The 10,774-nt window shown below is 40.5% G+C and overlaps 1 protein-coding gene across 2 annotated transcripts in view; it reads right to left on the bottom strand.

The window, feature by feature from the left end:
- Window positions 1-1,988: 1,988 nt before the first annotated feature.
- The window catches only part of kcng1 (potassium voltage-gated channel, subfamily G, member 1), a 16,445-nt gene continuing 7,659 nt past the window's right edge, over window positions 1,989-10,774 (bottom strand). For both annotated transcript variants that reach the window (XM_034877714.1, XM_034877713.1), the window contains 2 exons: window positions 8,143-8,976; window positions 1,989-2,888 (listed from right to left, as the gene is read on the bottom strand). In XM_034877714.1, coding sequence (XP_034733605.1) covers window positions 2,109-2,888; window positions 8,143-8,922 — 1,560 coding nt within the window. In that variant the 5' untranslated portion in view covers window positions 8,923-8,976 and the 3' untranslated portion in view covers window positions 1,989-2,108. The remainder of the gene's footprint in view (window positions 2,889-8,142; window positions 8,977-10,774) is intronic.

Genomic DNA, 10,774 nt, shown 5'->3' with positions numbered 1-10,774 from the left:
CCCCCCCCCTTGTCCTTCCAGTTTAAGCTACTTCCCTCAGGCCGCAGGTACTCCATGCCCAGATGCAGGTCCTGTTGAACGTCCTGTAACTCTTTTATCCCGACTTCTATTTCAATTTTTTAACAATTTGCCAGAACTGTTTCAAATGTATCTGTTTACTCTTGTGTTATAGCTACTGTGGGTATTTCATGTTTTGCTGGAATTTTTCCAGCAAAACTTTGCTCGGGGACAATAATGTTACCTTGATCCTTCAGATAAGACACATAGTAAGAGTACACAGTTTTCTCCATAATAGGACACTAATGTAAAGTGAATACTTGTATTGTTTGTATGTACTTGTAATGTACAGTATGTACCTGTATTCTACAGGTACACTTGAACAAACATGAAAAAATCAAGCAAACATCTATTCTATTTACTGTTGGGTACTCCTTAATAATCTGTGTAAAAAGTACTATGTTTCCCTTTGAAATCTGGCACAATTGAAGTCAAAAGAGGCAAATGGAGATAAGCACAAGTACCTCCCCATTGTAGTTACTTTCCAGCACTCTTTGCAATACTGTCTTCTTTCTGCCTGCGTTGCATGCATAGACCGTTGATTTTACAGTCTTACGGTACGCTGCCACTAGTACTGGATGCCAAGTGTGAACCATGTCTTTGACTGTTATTGTTATCGCTGCAAACCAATTTCCCCTCTGGGAATGTAAAGTTAAAAAGAGAAGCGACAATGAAAACAGACAGATTTTTTCATCTAAACCCACTTTAAGGAGAGAAATAATTATAAACAGCTATGGACAGCAAATGCAGTAATTACAAGCACAATCAAATTCAATGTCCAAAAGTATTGCATATGGATCCTCATGTATGGTGTCTTTTGATAAGAGAAAGCACAATTAATACATCATAATTAATATGTGGATACGGCCAGTGCCAGATACTGTGGGGGGAACATTGAGGAACCAAACATAATTTTCAGATTTTGCACAGTCATTCAGACAATAATTAGTGGACTAAGTGTCACATTTTACCATTTAACCTTTGGGACTCAACAAAAATAGAGAGATTTTTTCGCTAAGTGGTACCGGCTAACTCCCAGGAGCTGATCACATCAACAAATCCATTCCAACGTCTAGAGATGAGTGCTCCAATATATTTCAAAATATGACTGTTGTAATACAATAGATAAATCGCTGTTATGCTTGAATGCTTAATGAGGTTCATTCTGGGCTTTTCTTCTGTAAATTGGACTCTATTTGATATCCCAGGACCCTTGATAATGCCTTTTATCCAAAGATAATTCATTTTTGATGAAAACATTTCTTTAATACTCATAATCCTCTTCTCCTCTCCTCTGTGTGTGTGTGTGTGTGTGTGTGTGTGTGTGTTTATCCAAAAGTACACTGCTACACAGCACGACTGCAATTCTGGGAAGAACAAAATCCCATTTTCTCCTCTGTATCCTTCTTCTCTCTATAGCCTTCTATCTATCTATGTTCTACAGAAGAGGATTAAGGCTGCACACAAAAAATGTGGATGTGTATTCCAAAAAATTCTTTAAAGTTTTGACTCAGTTTAAAGTCAGAATTCTGACAAAATGGTCTGATGCTAACACAGAATTCTATTTCTGATCTAGCTGTATGTATGGTGTCTTTCGATTACTATGTGTGTATTTTAACCTGTATTAATGTTTTTTGTTGTTGCTTCTTCCTGCCATGGTCTAAAATCATCTGGCCAAAGGACTACAGTTGAAAATTTGCCGACTGCCTAACGCTGGCGCATTTACCGAAATGTTGATTAATGTGTGTTAAAATACAATTCTGACTTTAAACTCAGAGATTTGACTTCAAACTTGGATCTTAAATACATTTTTCATAACTAAGCGGATGAAGATGGATGGATGGATGGATGGATGGATGGATGGATGGATGAATGGATGGATGGATGGATGGATGGATGGATGGATGGCCCTAATCCTCTTCCCGAATATCCTCATTCCTGTCCTGCTCTCTTTCTCTCTTATCTTCACACCTTCAGTCTCTTTTGTAGCCTCCCTCTTCTTCTCTTCCTATCCCACTCCCAGTTTGCATGTCCTTCCCTGTCCAGCAGTCTCACTTGTCCTTGCCTCTGACGTCAGACGCCCCCATAGGGAAGAGCACGTCACTCTCTAAGGACAGGTTGCTGCCTAGGCCGGCCATGCGGCTGCGCAGCAGGAAGTGTGTCCTCCTCTGCAGCAGCCGCTGCTGCTCCTGCTTCAGCTCCACGTAGCTGCGCGAGAAGGTGTGGAAGATGGAGGTGACGGGGAAGGCCATGAGGAGGATCCCACTCAGGATGCTGCTCAGAGCCACCACCTGACCTGGGATGCTCCTCGGCACCATGTCCCCGTAGCCCACAGTCGTCATGGTGATCACGGCCCACCAGTAGGTGGCGGGGATGCTCGTGAACTCTTGCGTGACGGCCATTTCGTTCTCAATCAAGTACAGCAAGGGGGAATAGAGTGCGATGGCTACACACAGGAAGAGAAGGAGCAGTCCGAACTCCCGTGTGCAGCGGCGGGCGGTTAGGCCCAGAGTCTGCAGGCCCAAAGAGTGGCGAGCCAGTCGCATCACGTAGAGGATGCGCAGGGCTCTCAGGACGCGGAGCACCAAGCCTACTTTGTCCAGGTAGCTGTTGCCAGAGCCCAGGCGCTTCTCCCCATAGGAGGTGCTGTCCACCACCAGGGTGATGTAGTACGGAAGGATGGCCACCACGTCGATCAGGTTCAGGGGCTGCCGGAGGAAGGCCAGCTTGCTGCGGTCCTGAATGAAGCGCAGTGTGAACTCCAGGGAGAACCAGGCCACGCACACCGTCTCCACTATGAAGATGTTGTAGCACATCTGGGAACATGTGCCCTAGGGGAGAATGACACTGGAGTAAGCATGGGCATCATCCGCAGACATTTTCCATAAAAACTTGCTTTCATGAGAAAAGCATTTAGGTTTATTATTTAATATGTTGTTGGGTTTATCATCCCTCCTTGCCTTTGACCATTTAATGTATGTATTTGTGTGTGTGTGTATGTATATATGAATGTACTGTACATATGTATATACAGATATATGTACACATATAAACAATATATAAAGGTACCCTTGGAGAAGAAAGGGCACAGTATTTAATAAAAAGAACCTCTGTTCAACTGTTAAGCATGGGGTGGGGGGGATCAATCATGCTTTGGGGTTGGATGCAGCCAGTGGCAGAGGGAAAATTTCACGAGTAGAAGGAAAAATTGATTCAACACAATTTCATAAAATTTTGGCCGCTAACTTGATGCTATCTGTGAAAAAGCTGAAGATAAAGAGAGGATGGCTTCTGCAAATGGATATAGATCCTAAACACACCTCAAAATTCCCGATGGATTACATCATGAGATATGAACTGAAGGTTTACTGATGGCCTTTACGATATCCTGACATCAAAATAATTGAAAATCTATGGATAGACCTTAAAAGAGCAGTGCGCGACAGAACTGGGAGACTTTTGGAAGGAGGAATGGGCAAAGATACCTTAAACAAGAATTGAAAGACTCTTGGCTGGCCACAAGAAGTGTTTCCAAGCTGTGATACTTTCCAAAGGGGGGGGGGGGGGTACAAGGTATTAACTCTACAGGGTGCCCAACCTTTTGCAGACGCCATTTTTTGTTTTCTGTTATTTTGAATATAAGGTGAATGTCAAATCTATCATTTGATGCCTTTTGGAGATTTTTTTCATCTTTTCTTGGCTTCTTTATGCATATTAATAAATTTTTTTTCCTGGGGTGGCCAAACTTTTGAACCCCACTGTATGCATATTTTCCCCCAGCAGTTTCATATTTTATGATACATCTGGTTTGTATATGACTTAATTGTTCTTGGTTGTGTTTATTACTGGTTGAAATCTGCTGTTTTTTTCTAGAAAGCTCTTTGTAATCTTGTTAAGAAAGGGCTATAGAAATAACAATGATTATTATCATTATTATTATATATGTGTGAGTGGTATCTGTCTGTAGTCACTAGAGGGAACCACTTCCATATCAAAACCAGGAGCTAAGCACTAACACAACAAAGACAAAATATCTTTACAAAACACAAAATAAGAATAAGAAAGACATCTGCTCATCAAAGATAAAGCTCAATTATTTGAACAGAAGTTTTAGTACTGTCAGTTTTCGATAGGGCTGCAACTAACGATTATTTTCACTCAATCAATCTGTAAATCGTTTTCTGGATTAATCGATTAATTGTTTGTGCTCAAAAATGTCAGAAAGTGATAAATGTGAATCGGTTTTTCAGCCCAAGACAATGTCCTCACGTCTTATTTTGTCCACAACTCAGAGATAATCAGTTCATTGTCCCAGCGGTGTAAAGAAACTAGAACATATTCACATTTAAGAAGCTGCCATCAGAGAAGTTTTACTTTTTCATAAACAAATGTCTCTAATATCCAATATTCGATCAATCTTTTCAGCTCTAATTTTGATATAATGTATAATGTGTGCCTTAAAACCCCAAAATTGTTTCCTCTAAACTAAAATGATGCATATAAAACAGCAATGATGCTTATTCAATGCGTGGCTGTGAAGGTTCAGAGCATTAGGAACATGGCACGGAGCCCTTGAATGCTGTCCATATCAGGGCAAAATATCATTATGAAACATACTCCCACAGAAGAGGAGACGGTTGGAGCAGACCTATACACGCACCTGAAAACTCTAGTGAGAGAGGAACACACTTTCAATGCAACACTTTGTTGTCTGGCTGCAAGAAATTAGAGGCGGCGGAGTTGTTAGAGATACTAGCACTTCTATTTTAAAAGCTTATTTGAAACATAATGAGAAAACTGAAGTGTGAAGACAAAGCAAGTTTGCCAGGTCGAATATAACGCTGTTACATCAGTGCAGTCATATTTCTTTCATTTTGTTTTCAACGCCCCTTTTTTATATTTTCCCCGTACACTCAGTCTTGTTAAAAAAAAACACCCAAAGGATGCCCAGATAGCTCTCTCCCCTTTCACTTATTTATCCGTCCCGTCATATACAGGGCATAAAATGCCCAAAGAATAATCTTTAAAAATATCTCAAAAACTCAAAAACTAGTTCTTGTTTTTTAGTATATCATCAACTTTAATTGTTTACTTTAGTTGCTATTTATAGCCTAATCTTTTATCCTTTTTAGGGGGGCCTCTTGCCACCTGTAAGTGTGAATTAGCCTCCAGCCTAATTCTACCACATTTTTACATATGTATTATTTGTGTGCATTCTCCCTTTTAAATAAACCCAACATAAATAATGAATAAATAATAAAATGTGATTGCTGATTGGTTGAGCTGAGTGACTTATACAGTAACTCATCCCACATTTAATTGCTCTAAGAAGCTCCATGCCTGAAACAGAAACACACAGAGTCACAGCACAAGATTAAAGTAGGCCTACTAGATGTGATTGTTGAGTCAGCAGCATCTTATGTGGTTTGCAGTTCACTCAAATAAAAACCGTTGAGATATTTTGTTCCGCCTTCCGCCCACTGGACGTACCACACATGCAGTATCTGTACATGATGGTTTTATTTCACTTTGCCTAATAGCCGGTTTGACTTGAATTGAGAGATGATTTTATGGAAAGTACCCCATGCCAATCTCTATGTATGGTGAATGTATGTGATGATGTGGGCGGGCTATTTTAATTCCAAAGGCCAAGGGAACTTTATCAGGATGCATAATATCCTGATCCATCAAATAACTGGCCTTTAATAATACATATGTGCCTGCCTCTATGGGAATTTAACATAATTTACTTATGCCCCCTGTACTTTAAGGAAGATCATTTATTTATTTATTTACAAAACATTATTCATTCACACAGAAAATTGGTGTCCTTAAAAGGTTGGATTTTACCACATTTTTAAATTAAGGCATTAAGATAAATTTCCAAAACATGATTTTTTTATTCTTCTTTTTAGTCAACTTAAGCATCGGGGTGTAAACTTATGAGCACAACTGTATATTCAAAAGTTTAGCGGCAGTTACACTTCTCATCCATCCAAAGTAGACCTTCCTACAAAAGTTAAACTCTGTGAGAAAATAATGGGTTAATTATTTCATTGTCCTTTGATTTGACCACACAGGCCCGTGTACTAATTTGGGTTCTGACTGAAGTCAGACATAATAATAATAATTAGGCAGGCTGAGATGTCTTTGAATATTTCCTTCCTAATCTGGCAAAACAACCTGCTCAGTCTCCCTTTTCTCACTGTGAGGACATTTTACATGACATGACAGATAAGACGAGCCATCATGCGTCTATTCTACTACTCAAAGTAACACAACAGCTCAGACAGTGCCAATGTCACCACGTTGTTTGGAACAAATGTTCATTGTCAATACTTTTACATTACTCTCTCTGTGTGTTGCTGTTCTCAAACGCTTCGGGAAACATCAATAAACTTCGAGCTAACAAGCTACATGCTAAAAATACAAATAAGGCAGGCCTGCTTGGTTCTAGAGTCCAACCGATAGATAATACTATTAGACATTCCCAATCAATCGGTATCGGCATTTACAATGGCTGATTTAAATTTTTCTTTTTTTAAATATTCATTCATCAGAATCATTTATAATGACAAATAAATGATTCTGATTAATGAATATTAAAAAAAAAAAAAAACTGACTGCGAACCATGTTACGAGCGTTGGAGTTGCATAGTCTGTCCACCAGAGGACACTCTACAACGTCCCTGTTAGTGATGGTGTTGCACAGTCTGTCCACCAGACGACGCTCTACAGCGTCAGAGTTAGGGATGGCGTTGCATAATGTGTCCACCAGAGGACGCTCTACAACGTCCCTATTAGTGATGGCGTTGCATAATGTTTCCACCAGAGGACGCTCTACAACGTCCCTGTTAGTGATGGCGTTGCATAGTCTGTCCACAAGAGGGAGCTCTACAACGTCCCTGTTAGGGATGGCGTTGCATAATGTGTCCACCAGAGGACGCTTTACAACGTCCCTGTTAGTGATGGCGTTGCATAATGTGTCCACCAGAGGACGCTCTACAACGTCCCTGTTAGTGACGGCGTTGCATAGTCTGTCCACCAGAGGACGCTTTACAACGTCCCTGTTAGTGACGGCGTTGCATAGTCTGTCCACCAGAGGACGCTCTACAACGTCCCTGTTGGCAACATTGATTTTTCTTTATTAATGTACTTTTGTTCAAAGGACTTTAAGTTTGTGTGTTTATGCATTTTATTTATCAGACCTTTAATATAATTTGATTTTCCTCTGTTCTGTTGTGACAATAAAACAAATTATTATCATATTAATTTTGTGAGAACTCATAAATACCTACAAAGAACTAATGTTTTGGAAATCTGTTTATGTTTTGTACTGCGTTTCTGGATTTAAAAAAAAGTTATTGGCCGATGTATCGGCATGTCGGATTTTTAAATAACACAATATTCGCATTGGTATCAGCCTTAACAATTCCTTCAACGATCGGGCTCTATTTGGTTCTTTCGGTTTTGGGACTAATTGGTCGGATCATTTAGGACAAGGTACACATGGCGATAAACTGGTACGAGCAAATCATGTTTAGCCATGTATCTAGGTAATATAAATATCTCATGTTACTGTATTGTGTGAGCAATTAACTTCATTTAACATTGGATCCCCCCATCCAATGGGCTATTTTGCGGGGTGCAAATGTTCCACCAAAACAAGTTCCTTCCCGAAACTATTTGGCAGAGCCACCGTCGCTGTGTCTGAGCTTAGATTCCCAGAACCATGTGTGGTGTAGCCACACCGTACTTCATGGCTCTGTGGAGATGGGTGTGGCAATATTATGTCGAGAATACATTTGGTGTGTCAAACTCCCAACAGACTATGGAGTTGCATTAGGTCATGTCTTCATTTTTGCTTTTCTTCAATGAGATGACTTTATTCCTCCCACAATGGGGATGTTCCCATGTTACAGCAGCAGTTTTTCCACAATAAAAACAAACCAACAAACAGAAAAAAAGTACTGAATGAATGTAAAGTGGCATTATATAAAAAGTAAAGTAAAGTAAAGTGAGGTGGCCATAGTACGACATGTTTTTTTCTTTTCTTTCTGTAATATAGATGTCAGCACCACTCACCGCCTCCTCCTCCTCCCTCATGGCGGGCATGGTGCTTATGGACAGGTTGACGGCGGTGATGGTGACAAACAGTACTGACAAACAAGCAAAGATCTTCCCCGGCAGGCCCGAGTGAGGCCTCTCCACCATATCCCGGAGCTTGGCCATGCACCGATTGAGTCTTGACTCGGTTGCGTGCTCCCTGTGTCCACTGTCTGAATCCAACAGATCCTCCAACAGGTCCTCCTCCTCCTCCGCTCTCTCCATCGCTTCGAACTCCTCCACGCGCTGCAGCAGCCGGCGGCGGCAGCACCACTCCAGGCTCTCCTCGGGGACCCCCCAGTAGAGCAGCTCCTCCCTGAAGGAGAGGGCGCACATCTCCCTGAGGGAGCGCAACTTCCCCGCCCGCAGGAAGGTCAGGATGGTGCGGAAGGCACAGGGGCTGCGGTCGAAGAAGAACTCATTGTGCGTGACATCGTAGTCATCGCAGATGCGCATGATCTCGTCAAAGCTGCTGCAGAGGTGCAGCTGGCCCAGCCGGGACAGGGGGAAGTCCTCTAAGGTGGTCCAGGGCAGCTGGTAGCGCAGGCCGCCCACATTGATGATGGCGTGGAGTTTGCGGGCGCCGGACAGGGTGTTCTCATGGATGGAGCTGAGCTCCGGGACCCGTTGCGCCCTCTTGTAGAAGGCCCCCTTCCGAGCCTCCTCTTCGTGTAAGGGGGGTCCGTTGAGGGAGGAATCAGAGGCACAGCTCAGGGCACTGTAGTCGTAGTCGGAGCCATCGCCCGCCAACAGGGTCATCTTTACTGGTCCTCTTACATCCCTGTGCTCACTCTGCCACCTTCACACTGTCACCTTCAGAAGGGAAAGAGAGAGATTAAGGGCCTTGTTGTTTGTTAAAATTCAGTCAAATTAGCTTTTTCATATAGTTTTTTTCATTTGTCTTCTTTATAATATTGTATGGCTTTGTTGTTAACCCTAATGTTGTCCTTGGGTCAAATTGACCAGTTTTCCTATATCAATGTTCTTTATAATTTCCCAAAATAACATGATTGATTCCACACAACGCTCTTTGCCAAGTACAAATCTCTACTTTCATTAATTTTGGGGGGTCTTATATAATTGTATAGCATTTGGAGAAAAATGTTGAAGTGGTTTTGAAATAGTATTGAGTAAAAGTTGACATGATCCAGTCTGGGATTATCCATCAACATCCATTCCTTTAATTTTAGTCTAAATAATTTCTAATTTCTGCTTTTCTAACTCAAACATCAGGTGTAATTTCCTATAGATGAGGTTTATTGAACATAAATTCCAAAGATAACTGTGAAACTAAAGTTAATAATTTAGTGTTACGTAGTGTAGAAAACGTCAAAAAAGTGACAAACACAGAAAAAAGGGACAAAAGTGTTGAAAAAAGGGACAAAAACGTAAGAAAAAGTTAAAAACATCGATAAAAACCTTCACCAAAGTGTTGCTTTTTTCGACGGGAGGACAACACGAGGGTTTAAAAAAAATCTATTCATTTTGTCATAATTTAAATAGATTACACACCTGTAAGGTTAATTAAATTAATCGTCATTATACCTACAACCCACAAATTGCATGACACAAACAACATGTCTGTGCCATTATCTAAGCAGTATAAATATGTCAGTTATGCATCATTAAGCATGATCACTGATCTAGCTACATCAGGCAAAGAGGCATAACCATTTCCCTCCCAACTGTGTGCATGAACATCTGTTACCCACTGCAGCCTGGGAATTATAAATAATGGCCTGATGTTGCTCTGGCTGTTAGATCATTCATGAATGTTGCTGCTTAGTGCAGCTGAACACTGAGCTATATGTCTGTGTGTGATCTCTACTGTACATCTCGCAGCAGCTAGATTGGGTGGCTTTCAAACTTACTAATGTCACTTACCGTGGCTTGAGAAACATCCATGCTAAAGTTGATTAACCCTTGTATGGTATTCAAATTGGCCAAATTGGCCCATTTCAAATTTTTACAAGAGAAATGGTACAATTATATATTTTTTCTATCTGAAAATCAATGTCTCTATCTTATTTTCTGTGGTGAACATGTATTCCTGACTCAATTCAGAAAATTATTCTGGATATGACCACTTTGTTTTTTTCATAGTGGATTTTTAACATGAATTAAAACCCTATAAATAAAAACAAAACACACTTCCGTTTTTTGTGTTCTCGTAGAAACTGATTGCATTCGCTAAACATATACTGTATGTTATCCCAATTGTTTGAAATTGAGATTAAGACAATATTTGTTAATAGATTTTGAAGTAAAACTTTATTTCAGATTTTTTTTTAAAACCCCAAATAAGTCCCGGGTCAACTTGACCCGAGGGATACGAGAGGTCCCGAAAGTAATGACAATACAAGGGTTAAAAAGAGGAATAAAAAAACATCTTTTGGAAATTGATCCTAATTTCTTGATTCAAAATTTTTTGAAAAATCCAACCTTTTAAGGACACCGATTTTCTTTTTTAATGGATAATGTAATGTACACAAATAAATGTTCTTCCTTAAAATACAGGGGGCATAAGTATACACCCCCCTATGTTAAAATACAGGGGGCATGAGCATACACCCCCTATGTTAAAATACAGGGGGCATAAGTATACACCCCC

Source organism: Etheostoma cragini, chromosome 7 (assembly GCF_013103735.1).
Source record: "Etheostoma cragini isolate CJK2018 chromosome 7, CSU_Ecrag_1.0, whole genome shotgun sequence".
Lineage (NCBI taxonomy): Eukaryota > Metazoa > Chordata > Actinopteri > Perciformes > Percidae > Etheostoma > Etheostoma cragini.
The sequence above is the reverse complement of the archived record's forward strand: the minus strand, read 5'-3'. Positions and strand labels throughout refer to the sequence as shown.